The sequence below is a fragment of the Equus asinus genome, chromosome 10 (genome assembly GCF_041296235.1).
Source record: "Equus asinus isolate D_3611 breed Donkey chromosome 10, EquAss-T2T_v2, whole genome shotgun sequence".
In the NCBI taxonomy this organism is placed as follows: domain Eukaryota; kingdom Metazoa; phylum Chordata; class Mammalia; order Perissodactyla; family Equidae; genus Equus; species Equus asinus.
In genome coordinates this window covers 27,649,802-27,672,881 of record NC_091799.1, presented here as the reverse complement: position 1 = coordinate 27,672,881, position 23,080 = coordinate 27,649,802, and the positions used below count along the sequence as shown (strand labels likewise).

Below are 23,080 nucleotides of genomic sequence, written 5' to 3'. Positions count from 1 at the left end.
TTATATTTGCGATTTTTTTTCAAGATCCCTTTTCTCCACTGCAGTAATAAATCACTGCAGGCAAGATCCACTGATGAATGCAAAATTAGTGGGAAAAAGCTTATGGAGAAACAAGATATTTGCAGAGTCTCAAAGTAGCTCTCTCAAATATTTATTAATCACTGTGGTGGTTTAACAAATATCCACACGTTCTTTGACACTCCTCCCTCCAGTAGGTAGACCTTAATCACCTCTCTCCTCCTGTATGCGGAACTTCGTAACTTGTTTCTAATAAGAGAGGATGGAAAGAGAAAAACAGGAGCTTTAGAGGGGAGAAACCTGGCAGACACCAACTGAAATAAGTGATCAAGGTTAACATGATCAGTAATAAGTCCTGTTGCTGTCACCTAACTCCTGATGGGATGTGACGAGAAGGCCACTTTGCCTTTGTGGTGTTCTTCCTCCAAATCTATAATCCCAGTCTAATTATGAGGAAGAATCAGACAAAAGCAAACTGAGGGATATCTTGCAAAATACCTGACCAGGACTCTCCATGGGTGTCAAGTTTTATAATAAGCAAATAAAGACTGAGGAGGAGACTAAGGAGACAGGACAACTAAATGCAATATGGTATCTGAGATTGGATCCTGGAACAGAAAAACGGCACCAGGGAAAAAGCTAGAGAAAAAGGAACAAAGCCTTTAGTTAACAGTGCTCTATCAACGTTAATTTCTCAGTTTTGCCAAATGTACCATGGTTAATAAAGATGTTAGCATTAGAAGGAGCTGATTAAAGGGTATATGGGAATTCTCTGTAGTTTCCTTGCAACTCTTCTGTAAATGTAAAATGATTTCAAAGTAAAAAGTTAAAAAATGCAAAAACAAATAAATAAAAACCAAATCCAATCTCTTCTCTCAATGGTGTTGTGGAAAGCCTTGGGATAGGATACCAGAGACCTGGCTCCTGGCTTCACTCGCTCAGTGACTCTGGCCTTGAGTAAGTCCCCCTCTCAGGACACAGCTCTTGCATCTCTTACATGATGGGGAGTAGAGGTGGTTTAGTAGTTTTCGAGCCATGTTCACTAGGGTACACCTTTGGTGGGATGTTGAGTGAACTAAAAATAAAAACAGATCCTGCCCCACGGCCAGTTCCTCCAAACCTCCAGCCAGAGCAGATCCTCTTTGGTCTGTTATATATTAAATGTCCACGTACATTTCATTCAATGAAAGGTTTCTGGTGTCAAATGTTGAAAAGTCCTGTAATAGATCATTTATAAGGCTCCTTTCTAAACCTACATTCATCGCCCCTAGTCAAGTCTTCCGTCAGTTAACTAAGAATAACTTAGACAGTCCCTCCATGTCTAGTCTGTGAGTTTTCTGTCGATGGGAGCCTGTTTACCTTTGTTAATCAGTCCCAGTCCTTGTTGTGGGACAGAGTAGTTAATAACTGGTAAATTGGTATTGACTAGGATGCTAGGAATCTAATAACCTCTTGGAAAATGAGTCAGCGTGGAACACATCCCTGACCCCAGGGTCTTGCTAATATCATCTTCTGTAAAGAGATCTTGACAAAGAGGCAGAAGTTGTAAATTATTAACTGATGTCCAAATCCATGCCACAATTTAAGACCTGGATCAATGTTCCCTTCCTCCCGGAAGCTTTCCTTGAACCCTCCAGCTGGAAGTGACCTCTTCCTTCTCTGTGTTCCCTCTGGCATTGGTCTGTTCCTCTGACATAGTGTTACCTTGTCTTCCCTGAATAGTTGACTCAATGTCCCCACCCAAAGATATGGAAACCTTCATCTTGGAACCCCCTGAAGTGCTTAACACAGTGCCTTGTGCATACGAGATGCCCCTGAAAGCTGAAGAAGTGAATGAACAAGTTCCAGGCCTCCTTGTTTCAAAGAGACCAAAACAAGACTCCAAGAGACCTAGGTTTGAATCCCAGTTCTGCCGGTTCCTACAATGTGACCTTAGACAAGTTGCTTAACGTCCCTGGGGCCTCAACCTCAAGTTGGCCTCTGGTTACTGTTATTGATGACCCTATAGACCAGATCACACAATTCCAGGAGTCTAATGCAGTACTGCACACACAGTGGGCAGGTGTTCAAGAAATACTAGTTGTAAAATAAGTAAATTGTAACCTCTCTGAGCTTCTCTTTCTTTATCTGTAAAATAACCATACAAATAGCTACCTCGCATTTCTCTGGTAAGATTAAACAGCACAGCATAACCGTGCATTCAGCAAAATGCCTGGAACATGGCAATTGCTCAATAAATGTTTTTTTCTCTTCTCGTCTTTTCCCACCAGGTATTCTCTCCAATGAGGAGACCAGCTTAAGCACTTCTCCCAGAGATGTGCTTCATTATGGAGGCCAAATTAAGAATCCAAGGTGCTTACATTTGAGAAAAAGCAAAAGATGCTAGACCATGGGGTGCAGCATGGGGTGTAATGTATTCACCCAGGCTCTGCTAAGAAAACATCCAGGCCCCCAGCGGAGAGACTAACGCAGCACCATTAGCATAACAGGTGTCTTTGCTACACGAATGACACTTTAAACACAAATCCCCCCAATGCATTACCCAAATGCAAGAGTGCATATTTAATTACACTTAATGAAATCTTTTTTCCTCTAGCTCTGTGCTTGGAGAGGACTCATCACTCCACAAAGGTGGGAAGATTTTTATAGAAATGACTGGAATCCAGAACTACTTCTTAGTTCCAGTGCCCAAAGGAAACTTATCAACAGTGGTGTTTCAGGGAAGGCGCCATGAGCTTTCTTTGCTTGCTTGAAGAACTTCTAGCTGAGAGAAAAAACCATGAGATGAGAAGACCAGAACACACTGGGACCCACAAGAACTGAGGTTCACTGTGGGCAATGCCCTGGGCTGATCTTTATCATAAGTCATTTTTAATTCACACAGCAAACAAAATGGCGTAGGTATAGCCATCATTCTAATTTTCATAGCAGGAAACTGAGGTTCGGAGGATTTCAGCAATTTTTCCAAGGTCACAGAGCTAATGACTGAGGGCTTGGAGCTTTACTCGGGCCTGTCTGGTCTCAAGCCCATGTATTTTCCTCTTTACCCACTGTCCTAGTGACTTTCACTTAGTGGACACATATCCCATGACACGCTTTGTGCCACCAGTTTCATACACATCTTCTCACTGAATCCTTATGCCATTTGGAAGTGTTTTTCTCTATTTTCTGGAAGAGAAATCCAAGGCTTACATTAACCAACTTGCACAAAGTCAGAAGTAGAGATGATAGAAAATTGGGGATTTAAACCCACACCTGTCCATCTTTTATCCTCAATGTCACATGAACTTGCTGTGTGAGTTTGCAGAGGTGAGTTCCTTCCAGTGAGCACTGGTTTTCCCTCATTTTAAAAGTGAAGGTTTTACAAGCAGAGATTTTAAAGGTTTCTTGTGCTTCTAACATGCCACGATTTTATGTACTTCTCTGTCATGAGCTCTTCCCTATTTGCCACCACAGGGCATCCCTAACCTTTCAATTCTCCTAGGGGATGCTGAGCTATTTGGTGAAAGGAGGTTTGGCTTTACCACTGTGTCACTATGTGATCTTGGACATGATGAACCTTTCCAAGTTTCAAACAAGGCTAATAATAATAATAGCTACAATATCAGTGCCTAAATACCCAAGGATGCTTTTGAAGATACAATGCAACAACAGATGTGTGGACATCGTCTTCAAGTTTCAAGACAACGCACTGTACCATAGTAATTTGTATGAGCCAAATCACTGTACAAATATTAGCTAGCATTAATATTATTACCATTGCTAAGGTGAAATGCCTTCTTTGAGGGTGATTAACTTCTATATCAACATGGAGTTGATTCATGAAAGTATAACTGGTCCTCATTGGCCCCCACATGAGAATCCCCCTTTTTTTTTACAAGATCTGTGCTTCTAAATTACTCACTCAGTTTTTAACGGGTCCTTGGATATCTGTTACAAATGGATTCTCAGAGCATTTTATTGGGAAGGTAAGGAGGTTCTACTATAGCACAGCAGCTAAAGCCATAGACCTTGAACTCCCACAACCCCCGCAGCCTTGGTTCTGTCACATGTAAAAGGCAGTTACCAATAGCCCGCTCACCCAACTGTTGTGGAGATTAGACAAGGTAACGGTGCAGAAAGCATTTAGCACTGTTCCTCGCACATGAAAGACTCAGCAGACTGTGCTATTATTAATAGCAAAATGTTACCTATACACAAACTGCAGCAGCTAAAAGGATGGGGCCATGCGCCTGGGCAGACAGAATCGGAACAAAAAGAGGGCTCAGGTGTTCCTTTTGAATGCCGGTTTCCCCGGTGCCCCGGCTCTGATGTGTACCCTTTCACATAGTGTTAAAGGGTGAAAAATGCATTTGCTTAAAATCCATCTGCTTTTTATAACTTCCAGAGACCGAAATCTGCACGGGCAGCAGTTCTTTCCTGCTCCTAATTAATTCCTAAACAAAGACCGCTCTGGCAGCAGCACCGTTTATGAAGCTGGTTGACCTCCTGGTGCAGAAATGATGACACAGATGTTGTTGCTGCTTCACAACCTCATTTTTCACTTTGCACCACTTGGTCAGGCCAGCCATGTCTTCACCTTCCCAGGAGCAGGAGATGGTCCCCGGGGTGGCTCTGAGACCCCAACTGTCACCTCCCATGACTGCTGGCCTTCCTCCCTCCACTTAGGCACCTCCCAACAGCAGCCTGGGCTGGAACAGGCCAGAAAAGCATTGGCTTGGTCTTTGCTTTATCTAAGAGATTCCCAAGTTGAGGAATTTCTAATCTGCACAGTATTTGGGAAGCTACCAGTAATAACAATCACATTCCTCATGAACTAAACATATATTATGCGCCAGGCACTGTCCTGGGCATTCTGCCTGGATTCTCATTTCATTCAACACAATCTTTTAAGATATGACTTACTGTCCTCAGGTTAAAGTCCAGGAAACAGGATACCAGAGATATAAAGAGAGGTTGCCATTAAAGGAGCACTTCCTACCTGCGAGGCACCAAGGCTTTCACCAGCACTTCCTACTTGATGGCCTTGCCCCACCACTATAAAGGCCTCTGATAGGTTGGACAACTTTGTCCAGGTCATACAGGGAGTAAGTGGAGGAGCAGAAAGGTAACAAGGTGTCCCTCTCCTCTGAGTTAGCTGTTATTCCAATCTCACTGGTCTTAATGTGCCAATGAGAGAACGGGCTCAAGACTCAGATTCCAGGTCTTGAGTGGCCATGTGACCTTGGGCAATCTCGGTTTTCTCATCCATCAAATGGGTATATTCTTACACATCTCATCTGTGAATAATCATCAACAGGTAGAGTTTTGTAAAATTTAATGAAGGTGTGTGTGACAAAGATCATGCTGGCATATAAAAGGCACTCAAACAAAAACAAAAACAAAAACAAAACTCTTGCAACACCTAAATGGAAGCTGTTATCATCAGCTCCCTTCCCTGGGACCTCTGAGCAGGCGCCCAGTGCTACCATGTTGTGAAAAGTTCATAACTGTCACACCTGACGACATCCAATCATCTGCTCCCAATCCACTCGTCTAATAGTTTACTGAGCTGCTATTAAATGCTAGACACTCTTTCTCGCTTTTAAAACCTCCCTCTTCCCCTTTCTTCTCTTTCCATCCTGTTCCCTTTCTGCTTTGTGATCACCTCCTCCCCTCTCTCTTTCTGCTTTTCCCCCTTGTCCCAGGAACAAGAGCAGGGAAAAAGGGAAAAATTTATTCCAGCTCCCCTTGTTTCCTCAGCCATCAGTGGCTGGGGAGGCCCTAACCCCAATTCTCTGCTGTATTAGTCTGCTCAGGCTGCCAGAACAGAATTCCAGTCTGAGGGGCTTAACAACAGAAATGTTATCTTTCCACAGTTCTGGAGGCTGGAAGTCCAAGATCAAGATGCCAGTGGGTTGGCTCCTGGTGAGGGTCCTCTTCCCTGCTTATAGACAGCTGCTTCTCACTGTGTCCTCACATGGCCTTTTCTCTGTATGTGCATCACAGGTGTCTCTTCCTCTCCTTAGAAGGACATCAGTCCTCTTGGATTAGGGCCTCACGCTTATGACCTCATTTAACCTCAACTACCTTCTTAAGGGCCCTATCTGCAAATACAGTCCCACTAGCGGGTAGGACTTGAGCATATCAATTGGGAGGGGGCCCACGATTCAGTCTATAAACCCTGCCATGCTGAATCTCAAAACAAAGGGCAGGCAGAGCGTCCAGCCCAGATTTCATCCTGGACCTTGAACGACCTGTCTACACGACTTCAGGTAAATATCCACCAATGGCCCCACCTACCCAGTTCTGGCGGGGACTCAGGAACTTCTTGTCCTGGCACTGACCCAATGTGTGACCCTAAGCAAGCCCCTTCTCTGCAGCTCAGCCTACTCTGCTGTAAAAGGACATTAAAAAGAACACCTATTTTAATATATTGTCAGGAGGTTTTAATGAGATGTTAAACGGGAGCATGTTCTAGTGACATTAGTAGGTCAACAGTGTTTGAGCTTTAAGAATAGGTACAATTTACTGAGAAATTTCTATTTATCAGATGCCAAGCTTGCCCTTAACATGCATGCTTCCATTCCTGGCAATGATTTTATTAGAGGAGGTACTATCGTTACGTCTTTTTACGGTAAAGGAAACCAAGGCTCAGAGAGGGCAAGTTGCTAGCCCAAGATCACAGTAGCAAAAGGCTGATAGCTCCAGGTCCAGCTGATTCTCCTCTCGGCTCAGCCATGCTGCTGTAGTTATTGCAATGGCGCAGACCTGCAGGTGAGCTTCCTTCACCTGAGATCATCTGCAATGGGGGGGGGGGACTGCCCCACATCTTCCCCTGCAAGGCCTCCGGTGGCTCTGTGAACCATCTAAACAAAGCCCCTGGCACAGACACCAATATATTTCACTCCCTATTAAGGAAGGCCGAGACAGGGCAGGCCTCTAGATGCTTCATTAGGGGAACATCAGGACACCTAAGAACTGCAATAAAACAGGATCTGAAGAGGGTGTCCGTGGGGAAAGCCCAGAGCCGCTCTAACTTGCACCCCTGCAGAATTTTAGAGAAGGAAAGGAGGGCCGGGGACACGGAGGAACAAGATCAGGAGCGGCGAGATGGGGATGCTATGTAGAGCTTTCCGGCCGGTGAGGCAAACGCAGGGTCTAGATTCCGACTCAGCCTCTCCCTAGCTGTGCAAACTTGGGCAAGGCCACTTAACTTGTTGTACCTCAACCTTGCAATCTGTAAGACGGACACAGCAATGCCTGCCTGGCAGGGTTCTGTGAGAATTGAATAATAATTTAAAAAATTAGCGGGCCGAGGCTGTGACTTTCCCAATGATGGTCTCAATGAGCTGCAGGTCAGTGACTCCGCACCTTTGCTGTCGCAAACTTGAGCGGCAGAGCCTGTCACATGCAGACTCCCCAGAACCCCACACCAGATGTTCAGACCGCCATTCCTGGGACAGGGCCCAGGAAATTGGCTTTTAAACAAACACCCCTGGTCATTCTTATGTAGGAAGGAGATCTTGTTCCTTGCTGAATGAAATCCCAACAGTAAACAGTAGAACTTAATGAGATTAAGTAGATTTAAAAAAATCCTAATGCATAGTGAGTGTTAACGCCAGGGCTTTAGAATCAAGACCCATGCTTACGGTGGATGAAATGCTAATCGTCTTTGGACTTCAGTCTCCTCCCATTTGATATGGACAAACCACCTTAAAGAATTGTTTTAAGTAAAACAATGCACATAAAGCTTCCAGCATATTCCCTGGGATGTCATAAGTGCTCAGTATTATTCCTCTGACAGAGGCATCTTCACCTAACCCTTGAAAGGAACTTGCAATAACTCACAACTGTGGGAACCCAGGACTGGAAACAGGGCCACAAAAAGATTTTTCTACCTCAGTTCCAAGCTCACATTCTGTTTAATCAAGCAATTTACAAGGGGCAAAAATAATTAGTGGTTTTAAACGCTTTGATACAAGCAGGCGCTGCCATCCTGATAAATCATCTCCGACATATGCCCAGCTCCTCCAAGTGACAGATGACAAACAAAAGCAGGACAAGGTCCTCCATCACAGGCGGAATCATTGAGTTAATGGAAGAATTATTGCTTCTGAAATCCACTCCAGTCCTATTGAGGGGAACGTTCCAATTTATCAAAGCCAAATGAACATTAATTGCAGCAGTCTGCTAAGTTTTCCAGCCGCTGTGACCTTCATTGAATTTTAATCCAAAACAGATAAGATTTCCTTCCACACAAGAGGAAACAACACAATTAGCTCAAAATGACAGCTAGATTATGAGGCAGGCACACGCAAACCACGCACACACATTCACACTCACACACACCCCCAGTGAAAATATTGATTCGACTTGACTTAAAATTCAGCACAAAGGAGGCAGGCAGAGAAAAGGTAAATAAATACAATCACACGTCTGCATAAATCCCCCCTCCCTTCATTCAGGAGAGGAATTTTGGAGGCGGAAGCCAAGATGGAGAAGGTGGCAGGCAGTAATGGAGGCAGAATTTCTGTTAACTGCTGTAATTAATGTTATGTCTCATCGGGGAGAGATTAGGAAAAAACAGAGAGGGAAGGAAGAAAAAACAAGTATTATTTGGCTATTAAAGACGCCCTTGAGCTGGGGAACATTAGCAGCAGAAGTTTGAATTGGGTAATTGTTTGCCGTATTGGTGGATTTGCAGACAGGATGATTACCACGATGAAATGAAATATCGCTGTACTGAAGTTCTATGTTTATGGCTCCCACTGCATGGAGCTAGAGGCCGTCTGCTGAGTGCAGATCACAGCTGGAGAAGGTTTAGAAAGTGTGGTGCCATGGGAACCACACACACACACACACACACACACAATGCGTCATACAATCTAGACGGAAAGGCCAGCTTTATCACTGACCTGCCACAGAACACTGACTGAGTCACTCTTTGACACCTATGGGTTTTGTTTCTGTATTTGTTTCACTCTAAAATGAAGGAGTTAGACTAGATGAGCTTTAAACGGCTTTCTTTCTTTTGAGAATGGAGTCAGAAATTTCCGCTTTCATGACTTCTAAGTATTCATGGCCAGGGAGAACCAGCTGCCTTCTTCCACAGTCCAGGGTGAGGAGTGCCTTAATGACACGTAGAGTAGGGTATTAGATGTTTATGGAGATGGGCCCCTAAAAGATCCTTACCCATCCTTGCCCCTACAAGAGAAGAGTCACTATAGAGTAGAGAGGTGACTGGGAATCAGAAACTTAAGTTTAATTCTGGCCTCAGGCTCTTGCTGTGTGATCTTAGGAGAGAGCAGTCTTAACTTTCTAGGCGTTGGTCTCGCCATTTATGAAATAGGAACAATACCAGCAGTGATGTTAATGAAATTGATGACAACATTTGTATAGAGTTTGCATATATTACCTCATTTTAATTCCAGGAGGTAGAAACTATTACTATCACCATTCTACCATGGAGGAAACTGAGGCACAGAAAAGTAACTTGATCAACGTCACACTGCGAGTTAAGTGGTGAAGCCAGGATTCTAACTCAGGCAGTCCTGCTTCAGAGTTAACACTCTGTTTTAAAAGTCTTTAACTCCTTTATCTTGAAATAATTATAGACTCACAAGACATTGCAAAGTTAGTACAGAGAGTTCCCATATACTCTTAACTCAGCTTCCCCTAAAGTTGACATGTCACATAATTAAAATAGAATAACCAAAACCAGGAAATTAACAATAATATAATACCATTAACTACACCATTAATCTAACCAGACCTTACTCAAATTTCACCGGGTTTTCCACTTTTCCACTGCTGTTCTTTTTTAGGTCCAGGATCCCACAGGGCATTTAATTTTCATGTCCCCCTTGTCTTATCTGTGACAATCCCCAAGTCTTTCCTGTCTTTCATGATCTTGTCATTTTTGAAGAGTGCTGGTCAGTCATTTTGTAGAATGTTCCACACTTTGAGTTTGTCTGATGTTTTCTCACGATTAGAATGAGATTATGCATTTTTGGCAAGAATTCCACAGAAACGGCATTGTGCCCTTCTCTGTGCATCCTCTCAGGGGAGTCGTGATGTCAATGTCTTATTCTTGGTGATGTTGACCTTGATCATTTGGTTAAAATGATGCTCTGAGTTAAATGGTGGACCCCAAAAAGATATGTCCACATCCTAACCCCTGGAACCTATGAATGTGACCTTTTCTGGAAAAAAGGGTCTTTGCAGATGTTATTAAGTTGAAGACCTTACAAGGAGGAGATCATCCTGAATTATCCAGGTGGGTCCCGAATCCAGTGATACATGTCCACAAGAGAGACACACAGAAGAGAGGACACAGAGGAGAAGGTGACATGAAGACGAAGGCAGAAATTGGAGTAACATAGCCACAAGCCAAGGAGCCACCATAAACTGGAAGAGACAAGGAGTAGATTATCTGCTAGAGCCCCGGCGAGTGCTCAGCCCTGCGACACTGGACTTTGGCCTTCTTGTCTCCAAAGCCGTGAGAGAATAAATTTCTTTTGTTTTAAGCCCCCCAATTTGTGGTAATTTGTTATGGTGGCCCGGGAAAAGTAATGCAAGTGGTATCTGCCAGATTTCTCCACTAGTAAGCCCCTATTTTCCTTTTGTAATTAATAAATATCTGGTGAGGGTGATGCTTTGAGAGTCTGCAAATATCTTGCTTCTTCTTGAAGTTTCACCCATTAGTTTTAGTATATATCAGTGGCTCTTGTCAGTGGTAATTATTACAGTGGTGACTGTCTAATGGTGGTTTTCTATTTCCCACTTTCCTTCTACATTTATTAATTGGGATTCTACTCTAAGGAAGAGCTATCTCTTCTATCCCATTTATTTATTTAGTCAATTATTTATATCACGATTTTAGAGTCATCCTTTTTTTTTTTTTTTTTTTTTAGGAAGATTAGCCCTGAGCTAACATCTGCTGCCAATCCTCCTCTTTTTTGCTGAGGAAAACTGGCCCTGAGCTAACATCCATGCCCATCTTCCTCTATATGTGGGACGCCTGCCACAGCATGGCTTGCCAAGCGGTGCCATGTCCACACCCGGGATCTGAACCAGCAAACCTTGGACCGCCAAAGCAGAATGTTCGCACTTAACCGCTGCAGCACTGGGCTGGCCCCAAGAGTCAATATTCTTAATAACCCCTGCCAAACTTAGGTCAAAGGACGTTTGCAAAGGGCATGCACGAGGCTGAATTAGGAGGGGATATTTTAAAAGGCAAAAGGAAAAGAAAGGGACTTTCTCTGAGTGCTGTTCTAAGACACTTCATGCGTCTTTTATTATTCATTTCTCCCCTCAGCCCCATGAATGAGGGATTCACTGCCTCACTGAAAATGCAGGAGAAAGTAAGAATCAGAGATGTCCAGGAACGTGCCAAAGGTTGAACAGCAATAAGGGAAAGAATCACAATTTGAACACGCATCTGTCTCCAAAACCACAATATTTCCACCAAAACAAGCTGCCTTCTGAGATTCCAAGAGAGGGGAGATCGGGGAATTAATTGAAGGGGAGAGGGAAGCTTCATTGTGTCCAAAGCTAAGCGCACCTCCCATTTTTACTATGAGCAACTCAGGGCATGCGGGAAGGGAGTCAACAGCGTGAACACTGCACCGCACATGCGCACACACCCATTCATTGATTCCATGACGTCAAAATACCGTTAAAAGGCTCCATTTTCTTGAAGGAAAATAAAATGCGGAACAAGAGGCTGAAGCAAAGGGGGTAGGGCGTGGCCACCAAAGGGTAATTGGCTTGGACTCTTCAGTCAACCTGTCTGTTTGCTCCCCACTTTACTCCTTTGCTCCTCCCCTCTCCTCCCCTTCTCCAGGACCTGACAGTGCAGCCTCCTCCACCTTCCCCTCTGCTGCCTCTTCTGAGATCCACTGTGCCCAATGCCCTGTCTCCAAGTCTTCCTCCTCAGCCTCCTCATCACTCCTAGGCCCCGCCCTTCAGCCTGCAGCCCACCCTCCACGCTCTGCCTGGGGATTGGTTCTATCTGCCCCCCTCACTGGGCTCTCTATTTCTTCTTTCTCCACCTTCTCTCTGTGTGGCTTCCTCTGTCTCTTTTATTCTGTTTCCTCTTTCCTCTGTCTCTGCTTCTATTACTAAAGCCTTTTCTATCTGTTTTTTCCAACTTCCCTTTATTTTTCTATGTCTCTGTCATTGTCCTTGGCTCCCTTTTTCTCAGTTTCCTTTTATTTCTTTCTGTCACTGGTAGTTTCTATATACCTAGCATAGGATAGTTTCTTAATTCACATTGCTGGATGTCTGTGTTTCTCTCTGCCTCCCTCTGTCTCACATTATGCAGATTTTTTCCTTATACTCATTGCCATCCCACATTCTGTTCTGGCCAGAAGGTTCGAAGGCACTGGCTTCAGGCCCCCTTCCTGAGTTGCCTCTTGCCATCTCTAGAATGCCTTTGTCAACGTCTTCCATCTGGACTTGATTGTCAGCCCAGACGAACGGGGTAGGGATGGAGAACATTCATTTTCTGGCCCCATTTTCTGGCCAGAAATGAAATGAAAGTGGGGTATAGTCTATTGCTATTTGCCATCATGCACATGCCCATTCTCTGTAAAGAATTGCATACCCCTGCCATTGGCTTTGGGCTTGGCCACGTGATATGCTTTGGCCCATAGAATGTGAGACAACTCGCGTCTGAGCATTCTCTTTAAGGGGCATCCTAGATTTCTGTCAGCTTTGTTGCTCATTCCCTCTGCCATGCAAACCAAACGTCTCAGACTGGGGCTCCCTTTCAGCCAAAGTTCCAGAATGAGAAGACAAGCAGAGCTGAGCCACTGCAGCTGCCGACACACAACGTGCATGAGAAATAAAGTACTGTTTGGTCACTCGCTGAGATTCAGAGAGATTTGTTTGTAGAACAAACAAGAGAAAGCTGATTCATTAGAAGAGTTGGATTCTGCAAGGTCTAAGGTGATCTCAGCCCCAACATTCCAACCATAGTTTTTAGTTCCATCGCCTTTGGGAGAACCTAGCCAAATGCTTTCATGTGCATTACCTCAGTTCAATGCTATGATTTTAATTTTATTTCCATTTTGCAGATGACCAAACAAGTAGCTCAGAGAGGCGAAGATTTGTCCAAATATTTATAGCTAGTAGGAGGCACAGTCTAAGCTCAAAATCAGGCTTCCTGATACCAAACTCTATACTCATTCTACTTCCCTATGCTATGCCCCTAAGCGTTGTGGGAAGTAAGCCACGTTTCCTAGAGGGAGAAGGCATGGTTTCTTCTCCTAATTTTCCCATAAGCCCAGCTAGAGACGCTGCAGGCTTTTATTGAACCCTTGTTGTGGAGGCAAGTCAAGGCCAAGCTACAAATTTCATGTGATTTAAAATTTTACAAATTAAACAATTTATTTGTGATTTTAAAAATTCCACATTCTGGAGGAAAAAAAAGTCAATGAGATTCATGAGTTATGGCCCACTTACATAAAAATGTACTTGGGATCATTGTATTGCCAAACTTCATCATGTCTTGGCAACTGATATCAGCTTAATGATCTCAATTTACAGATGGAGATCCTAAGGCTAAGAAGGGAATGTGACTTGCATAAGTCATGGCAGGAGTGGCAGGGCTGGGACACCTGAGTCCCAGGCCATAGTTTTTTGTGCTATGTGAACCACATGGCTTTTCCACTGCTAGATTTTTGCAGTTTTCCCTTTTAAAATAATCTCTTGTAGTCAGGATGCTTCCCCCATCACTCCATCTTCTCTCTGAAAGGCTTTTGAGACCTGCAACCTATAATAACTTGGCTGGCATCCTTCAATAATATCACTTATAAGTAACGCAGCAATAGCATTATCGGTTGCCACAGAATTGCGTCCCCCTAAAAAGACATGTTGAACTCCTCGTCCCCAATACCGCAGAATATGACCTTATATGGAGAATGGGTCTTTACAGAGGCAATCAAGTTATAATGAGAAAATTAGGGTGGGTCCCTCTCCAATATAACCAGTGTCCTTATAAAAAGGGGAAAAATTGGATAGAGACAGCCACGCACATGGGGAGAACGCCACGTGAAGACTGGAGTTATTCTGCCACAAGCCAAGGAATTAACAGCAGCTAGGGGAGAGGTCTGGAGTAGATCCTTCACTAGCTCCTTCAGAAGGAGCAGGACCCTGCCGACATCTTCATCTCAGACTTCGGTCTCCAGAACAGCAAGACAATAAATGTCTGTTGTTGAAGTCACTCAGTTTGGGGTACTCTGTTATGGCAGCCTTAGGAAACTAATATACTTATAAAGAGCAGAGCTTAACACTTAGGAAGGCCTCGTTCTGTGTCAGGCTGTAGCATATGTTCTTTATGATACGTCATCTTAGGTCGTCCTCACAGCAGCCTCATAAGCAGGCACCTCCATCTTCACCCCATTATGGATGAGGAAATGGAAGCTGAGGAGAACACATGCCCAGGTCACATGGCCAGTGAGTCAGTTATGGAGCCAGAATATGAACCTTGCGACACCTAAGTTCCTGCACGTTACTTACATTTTCTGTGCCTACATTTTCTCAAAAGCAGAACAGAAGTAATAATGATATCTGATGAATTAGGATTATTCTAAGAATTAAATGAGTTAAAAATGTATCAATTACTGTAACACTAACTAAACATTATAACATAATGCTTATTAGCTTGTTAGCATTATTCTTTTAAGATTCTCCACTGTCTTGATTATTTTCTCATAACTTTTCTAGTTGGTTATTGTTTCTCTTAACATGTGACCCCCAAAAGTAAACAAAATATTTCAAGCCTCATTTAGAACCTCTAAAACTAGTTGTTCAGATAACTAGCCTTTCATTAATCCAACTTAAAATGTAAGACCACTTTTAGCAATCAGATCCCATATAGTTGGCTTGTTCTGAGCTTGTGGTTGATTTTTTAAAAGGTTTTTTGGGGGCTGGCCCTGTGGCATAGTGGTTAAGTTTGATATGCTCTACTTCAGTGGCCTGTTTTGCAGGTTCAGATACCAGGCATGGACCTACACCCTTTATCAGCCAAGCTGTGGCGGTAACCCACATATAGAAAACGGAGGAAGATTGCCACAGATGTTAGCTCTGGGCTAATCTTCCTCAGGGTGAAAAAAAAGCCTTTTTTTTTTTTTTCTTTCTTTCTATCAGATACAGTTTTCATTGTTAGTTTTAGTAGGCAAGTAAACCATTGGATAATTGAGTGGTTAAATCAATGAACTAAGGAATGCATGATATTCTGTGAATGAATAAATGCAACAGTTGGGAAATGATCTAGTCATTTTTCACAGAAAGCTTGAAAAAATATCCCCATATCACACAGATCTTTTAAATGAAGCTAATGATTGAGAATGGTAATAATAATTCCTTAGATTTACGTGGCATTTTATAACCCTCAAAGTATTTTTCTATATATTATTGTGCCACAGAGTCATAGCTCTTCTAAGTTTGAAGGAACTACAACAGTCATCTAATTTAACTATTATTCCCCTCAAAGTCCTGATGGATAGGTCTTCTAGCCTTTGCTTGCATACCCCTCAGAGACAGGCAACTCACTACCCCCCGACTCAATCTACTCCACTGCTGGATAGCTCCAATCCTTTAAATGGTTCCCCCTGCCATGGACAGAAATTTTGGTCCCTCTGTAGCCCACCTCATTGAAGTCGACCAGTATAAATCTGCAGCATTTTCTGTGGGATGGTCCTTTTGTAAGAAACGTGTTCTCAAAGGTCTTCTCTTCTTTCCCATCAAACCAAACATTTCCTTTCATCCCCTTTCTTGAAACATTTTGTCACCAATGTTGTCACTACAGCTAACATTTTAGTAACAACTCTCACTTTTTGAGCACTTGTTGAAAGTCAGGTGCTGCACCAGGCAGAATTATGCCCAAGAGCAAAGACTCTCAATTGGACAGACAGGAGTTGGAATCTCAGCTTCAGCATTCACTGATGATGTGAACTTGAGCAAGTTATAAAACCTCACTAACTCCCAGGATCCTCACCTGTAAATGAAGGACAAAAACACTATCTATCTTACACAGCATTAGAAACATTAAATGGAATAATGCATATATCGCACCTAGACTGTGCCTGGCATAAAGTCCTCAAAGATGGTAGTCATTATTTTCACTGTGAAGGACATTTGCATGTGTCACCTCATTTGATACTCTAAGAATTGAGGAGTATTACATCAGTTCTTCAGATGATGAGGTTGAAATGGCCAAAGTCATAAAGCTAGTGACAGAGATATTAAGAGAAGGGAGATCATTGACCCTGACTTCCAGAGATCTGAATGGATGATTTGGGTCTTCTCACAAACTATCTCAGATCTTCACCAAAGATGAAAACAATGGGAAATTCGACAGAGTGAGAGCCATGGTGTCATGAGTTTGGAATCTTGGGAAAAGTCTGGTCCCAGAACCGCTTTTCTGTTAGCCACGTAGCCTTAGGCAAGTCAATTAAACTCGCTGAGTCTCAGATTTCTCATCTGTGAAATGAGAAGACAGATCCCAGCCACTATGAATGCCATTTTGAATGGTTGCTTTGGGGATAGGAGAGCAAGAAAACTCTTTTTGTTCTTGCTGAATTGTGTGTGGCCAGAATGTCAAGGACAGAATTTGAGCCATAGAGAAGACTGTCTTCCAGGCCAAGCCACGTTGACTGGCTGGGGGATCCTGGACAAGTCCTAGCCTGTGTCTGGACCTCAGTTTATCCATCTATGAAATGAAAGGATATAATAGATCAGCACATCTCAACAATAAACGTGTCATTAATAATAAAAGCTAAGGCTCTTACGTGCCAACCAACTCTTATCCAAGTGTTTCGTGTACCTATACAATAAGTATTATTATAACCCTCACTTACAGATGACAAAAACAAGGCACGGGGGGGTTAAATACTTTGCCCAAGATCACCCAGAGTGTGAAGTGGCAACATGGGACTTTACATCTTAGCACTCGGGTTCCGAAATCTATGCTATAACCTCCAAGTCATCCTACCTCTAGAGAGACCACAGCGCTCCCTGAAGCATGTCCCACCTCTGAGAGTTCAAAGCGTGGGGTCCAAAACTTCCTGGCCATGACTCTGCCTCCCGAGGGTAAGGTGAGGGCAGGAAAGATGCAGATTTTGGAGCCCCAAAGGAGGAAACGAACTGGTGGAACCACAAGGTGGTAGGCTTGGGCCACTCCAGCGCATGGGCAGGGAGGGTCTGAAGAGTGCCAACCTCCGCACAGCCTCCTCTGCTGGCCACATCCTGAATGACAGGGAATCTCAGAGATATCTGGGTCTTAGAGCAGAAGGGAATGGTGAGAAACACCTACAGTCCTTGGGGAGACAGTCTGATTTAGTGGAACTAACATCAGGCCTGGAGGCAGAAAGCCCACTTAAAAAAGGTCATTTATAATTGAGATAGTACTATCGGGTTACTGGGTTACGGGAAGGATGTATGTAAGTGAATGCTGTGCCAGAACACAGAAAATGCTTAAGCAATGCTAGCAAAAACCAAGTCTCACTTTCGAACATTAAAAGAAGTGCAGCTATGCCCTTCAACCCTTCTTAACATGAGATGGTACCCAGGCCCCTCCGCCTGAGGAATTCAGCAAGTACCCTGAGATGGCACTTACAAACCTGCACCCCAAAGTTAGCATGCAGGCACCCGCTTGGCTTGGCGTGTGGCTGCATCTTTCACTAAATATATACATGGGAAAAGTCTATCACACTCATTCCATGAATAACACAAAGGCCTTGATTTGTTCCTCCACGTGATGAGCATGCAGTTAGGTCCAAAATTAACGTTGCTGTCTGGCTGGGGTATGTGTGTGTTTTTCCAAAAAGAGAAAACTTCCAAGCTCGTACTCAGCCCTAATCAGAGTGTCTAAGGCACAGTGTTCTTTGAAGAGGAACCAGGAGAACAGAGATCGAAAGCAAAGATGGGCTCCACTGTAGACTTTCAATAAATACTGTTGACTGTTGAATGGAAGGAAGAAATGACAGGGTGGGTGGTAGCCCTGCTTCGTTGAATAGTGTCATGCCAATCACTTCATCTCTCTGAGCCATACCCTCCTCACAAACAGGTTGAGAATAACATTTCCTCAAGCATCTGGCAGAGCTGTGCTAAAGGAGAAAATAATGTAAGGGTGACTTGAGGAGTAAAAAGTACTAGGGTATGTCAATTGTAGCTATTATCTGAGCTCTTCTTGAGCCAATTAGACCCCATACATTCTGCAGGCTGAATTTGTTTTTTTCTGTCTACTGCACAAAGCCATTAATTACAGCTTTTTAAAGAAACCATTAATATAGCCTGCATACATTTAGACTACCATTTAAGTGATTTCAGCTCTAATAGCCTTCCCTGAGGAGGCAGCAGACTCAGAAAGTTCTAGATCATGGGGCCAAGAGAGGTGGCCGGCCACTTCACCTCTCTGTACCCATAATATGGAGGTGACATGCCAGACTTCACACATTCTTGGCAAGAATACAATGAGATAATGTCCATAAATGTGCCCAGCACAGTGCTTGACACATAGTAGAAACTCAGCAAATTCTTGCATTGAGAGAAACAGAGTGTGGGGACCTAGTTCAAGCTTTGTAGCCAGATATGCTTGGGTTCGAATACCCAAGAGCAGTTCCATCTTTTACTAGCTATGAGAACTGGAGCAAGCTTCTTTGCCCCTCTGACTCACTATTCATAACTATAACGTGAGGGCAGTGGAGGGGCTTCCATGTGCAACCGCACTGGCTATGCCCAATCCAGCTCCATGGGCCATCATATACTGTCTACACTGAAGGGGGTGGTGTGAGGGTTAGAGCACCTGGCACATTAAGGGTGCTTGGGAAAGGGCAGCCCCATGCCAATTTTGCTCCAATTTTGTTTGTTCAGTCATTCTTGGAAAGGCCAGTTGTATTTTGGAGCACTGAACCTCAGCCCTCGGCAAAGCAAGCCAAACACGTGACATGTTAAACAGCTATTCCCAGAGATGTCGGCTAAAAGGCCAAGGAGTTGGAGACCCTTGATTTTCTTCTCTGAAGCACAATTAGTTTGTCACAGCTGACAGATGATGGATGGGCATGCATCAGTCCAAGTGACACCACGGAATCCATCTGACCTTCCGTTTATCATTCTAACCTCTCACAATGTGCCAGCTCTTTCCCTCCATCTGCTGGCAAGCCCCTGCCTCCCTCTATCCTCTCTCCACCTCGTCCTCCCCTGCCCCCTCAGGTCCCCCCAACTCATTCCCACTCACTCACCATCACGGAAATGTGGAGAATGTGCATCTGCTCCTCTACAATCTCAGAGGGCTCCTGGAGCGTGGGGGCGGTGGCCCGGGCCAGCTGCCCGGAGCTGCTCATGGAGACGTGGAAGTACAAGGTGCCATTCTCCAGCCACTGCTGTCTCCAGTGCACCAGGGAGATGTCCGCCGCGGTGCCCGACATCTCTGCAAGACAGGACCCAAGGCGCCCGGTGAGCTAATAATGCCTGGCCTCGGTGCTCCAGGGAGGAAAGGAGCCAAACATATTCAGAAGCTCAAAGGGCATCTACTGTGTACCAGGATACCTTTCCCCACCTCCATCCTATGAGCCAGAAATCATCACTTTCATTTATAAATGGGTCAACTGCAGGCAAGATTCTCCCCAAGCAACAGAGCGTCAGTGGCAGGATTTGAACCCAGGTCTGCCTGGTGCCCTTTTTTTATAGCACCATGCATGATAATTCATTCTACTCCAACAGTAGTAGCAAACTAAGCAAGCGGTGAGAGTGCCTACATTCTTGTGAGGCCATGGAACTAGAACTTGAAGGAAGCACATCTATGAGAAGAGTGGGAGTTCAGAGTGTGAATTCTTTACAAGCTGAGCTGGAAGAGGTCATGACAGAACCACAGAACCTCAGAGCTGGAAGGGCCCAAGAGAACATCAGCCCAGTGAGGTGCCCCAGGGTCATCCCTTATGGGAAAGGAGTTTGGGAAGTGAGTTGTTCTGAGCCATTTCTCTTGCTTCGATCAGGGCAGCTCCATTTCTTTGTAGTGTATATACTATAGTGTACATAGTTTGTAGTGTAAGTAAGGAAGTGTTGACACAAAAGTTTCCATGGCTTAAAAATACTTGAAAAGCCACTGTCCCACCCCAGTGCCCCCATATAACCAATGGGAATTTAGAACTTTCTAGTAAATTGTAAAATCAGCTGACTTGAAGTTCCTAACTCTTGCCTCTATGCTGTTTTTCACTCTGTAAATACTTTTTTAAAACATATTTATAATTTTAATAGTACTTCCATTCTATATAAGAATACCAACATAGCCTCTTGTTAAATAAGAAGGGGGATAGCATAAGGTAACAAAAGTGTCCTTGCACTTGGATCACAGAATCTTTTCATGGTGCCAAAGGGATGTGTCCCTGGAAATGTCCTAGAAGAACAAGGCCTAGCAGTGTGTCTTGTGAAGGAAAGAAAATGTGGGAGGGAGGGGTTCCTGGAGAATTATCAGGTCTTCACTCATCTGAGAGCTACTACAGGTGACAGAGGCAATCCATCAGTAGACAAGTAGCTTTCATAGTGCCTGGGGCTTGGGACTTGGGACTCCCTTCCCAAGATACAGAGCTGACAAAGAGGCAGTATTCCTACAGTCCCCAAAGACCTCACCTACGGGCACACACACACGCTCTTGAGGACTGATGAGGGAAGTGGAGTTAGACCTTGTTACCCAATCAACTCTCCCCATGCCCAGTGCAGCCCGCATCACACCTGGTGACAAAGAATGAAAAAGAGTCGCTTTGAAGAGATGAGGAGATGATGTTTGCTCACCAAATTCTACAGAATTATTCTTGCATCATCCATTCCCAATAGACTCTAACTCCTTGAGGTTTACAATCAGAAGTCCTTAGGGAAAGAACATCTGGTACTTAATAAGTGCTATAAAAATCTAGCTATTAATATTTATTACCATTATTATTATTAATAGGGACAGGATCTAATTCACCTTCGGCTGCTCTGAAAAAGATCTTGAGACATCCTTGACGACTTGTTTTCTCTCCCACTCGTCTTCCACTCCATCAGGAAATCCTTCAAAAGCCATCCAAAATTCAACCCTTCTCATCTCCTCCACTGGAACCACCTGGGCCTAGGCACCATCCTTTCTTGCCTGGCTTACTGCAAGGGCTTCTTACCCTGCCCCTTCTTCCACTCTTGCCTCTTCTGTCTATTCTCAATCAGAAGCCAGAGGAATCCTGTCACAGCATCAATCAGCTCAAGTCACTCCTGTGCTCTAAACCCTGAACAGCCCCAAGTAAAAGACAAAGTGACCAAAACACACTAAGTTATGAGTCCAAGTGAAAACCCTCTTGGGTTTCCCTTGCTGCACCAAGAATTGAGCAAGGCTGGAGATAATCACAACAGTTCATTGGCTCCTCAAACGTGGGAGCCCCAGCTCGCTGGGGGGCCCCAGGGGAGGAGACTGGCTAGGCACCCAATTTGTGGAGCAGGACTCTCCCCAGCACCTTCTCTCCCCCACCACCCTACCTCCCAGCCTCAGCACCCAAGGCCTTGGCATCAGCTTCTTTGGCAGTCAGCCTTCTGGGCCGAGGCAAGGAGAAGACATTATGGTAAATGGCACTTGCTCAGTAGCTCACTCACTTTCCTCCCAGTGCATCAAAGCCAAAACCAGATGACCAGGGACCCCAGGGCTGAGAGCTGTCTCTGGAAACAGTTGTCTCTCACGGAGCAGCTCAAGAAGGCGGATCCATGTGCTGCTGGCTGGGCAGGCACTCATGGTGCTGAGAGTCCAATGGTGCAATGGCACCAGCAGAAAGCCCCAAGGCAGGCCACCTCTGGTTGACACAGCCTGGTATAGATGAGGCAGAGTAAGCGTAGGAATGCTTGCTGAAATCTGCGCTCCTTACTCCTGGAGGTCTCCCAAGCCTGTGCCTGACATCCCATCATTCAAGAGGCTTGTCCTCCCCACGTTCAGATTAGAAAACAGAGGTTCACAAAGGGTTAGTCACTTGCTTAAGGTCACTGGTGAATTTGTCCCCAGCTGGGCCCAGTGGATTTCCAGTCCATGCAATTTCTACTACGCCAGTTGCTCTCACAACGTCTCCTTCTCCTTGACTAAATTAGTCCACGAACAAAGACCAGATTGAGCTCTTTGTTTGCTACGACGCTGACTGCATAGTCAGCAGACAGTCAACGTTAAATGATAATAACAGAGTGTGAAACACAGTAAATACTGAATCACAGAGTACAGCCCTGGACTTACGCTATTACAAAGAAAATAAAGTGTGGTTGGGGTAGCAAGGAGGGGCAGGACACCTTGAAAAGAAAACTGCTTCAGCAGAAGCAGAAGACTCTGCTCATTCACTCATTTATTCATGTGTTTGTTTGTTTATTCATTCAACACAATTTATTGAGGACCTATTTATTCCATTGCAGGCAGGTTAGGAGCTCAGAATATGGAGTGAAATGAGACACAACCTTCCTTCAGGAAGCTCACAGTCCTTCAGTAGCAGAAATTCCATCCTCTCTCCCTCCCATGTCACTCCCCACACATGTGTACACTCTCCATTTAATGTGGCCCAAGAGACTGTGCATTTTCCTGTCCCCCCTCCTTCCATCATCCCCTCATGGTATGCTCCAGCTCTACAGCTGTTCCTCAAACAGTCCAGGTTTCCTCTTGCCTTAGGGCATAAGTACTTTCTGTCCAGTCTGTCTGGAACTTTCCTCGAGAGCTTGCAAGCTGCCTTCTTGTCAGTTTGTCTCTCAGTCCAAATGACACCTTCTTAGAGAGACCCTGCCAGCCTTAGCTAAAGTACTCCTCTCCACATACGTCCACTCTCTACGATATCCCCTTTACAAAAACCTTCTTGTGTACTTATCACTACTAGAAATTTACTTTATGTATTTTCTTTTTTTTTTTTTTTTGAGGAAGATTAGCCCTGAGCTAACTGCTGTCAATCCTCCTCTTTTTGCTGAGGAAGGCTGGCCCTGAGCTAACATCCATGCCCATCTTCCTCTACTTTATATGTGGGACGCCTACCACAGCATGGCTTGCCAAGTGGTGCCATGTCTGAACCCGGGATCGGAACTGGCGAAC

General features: G+C 44.4%; 1 protein-coding gene across 8 annotated transcripts in view; it reads right to left on the bottom strand.

Moving 5' to 3' along the window:
* Window positions 1-23,080, bottom strand: part of ASTN2 (astrotactin 2) — an 829,157-nt gene that overhangs the window by 691,106 nt on the left and 114,971 nt on the right. For all 8 annotated transcript variants that reach the window (XM_044778942.2, XM_070518865.1, XM_014830403.3 and 5 more), the window contains exon 2: window positions 19,248-19,435. In XM_044778942.2, the coding sequence (XP_044634877.2) occupies window positions 19,248-19,435 (188 nt within the window). The remainder of the gene's footprint in view (window positions 1-19,247; window positions 19,436-23,080) is intronic.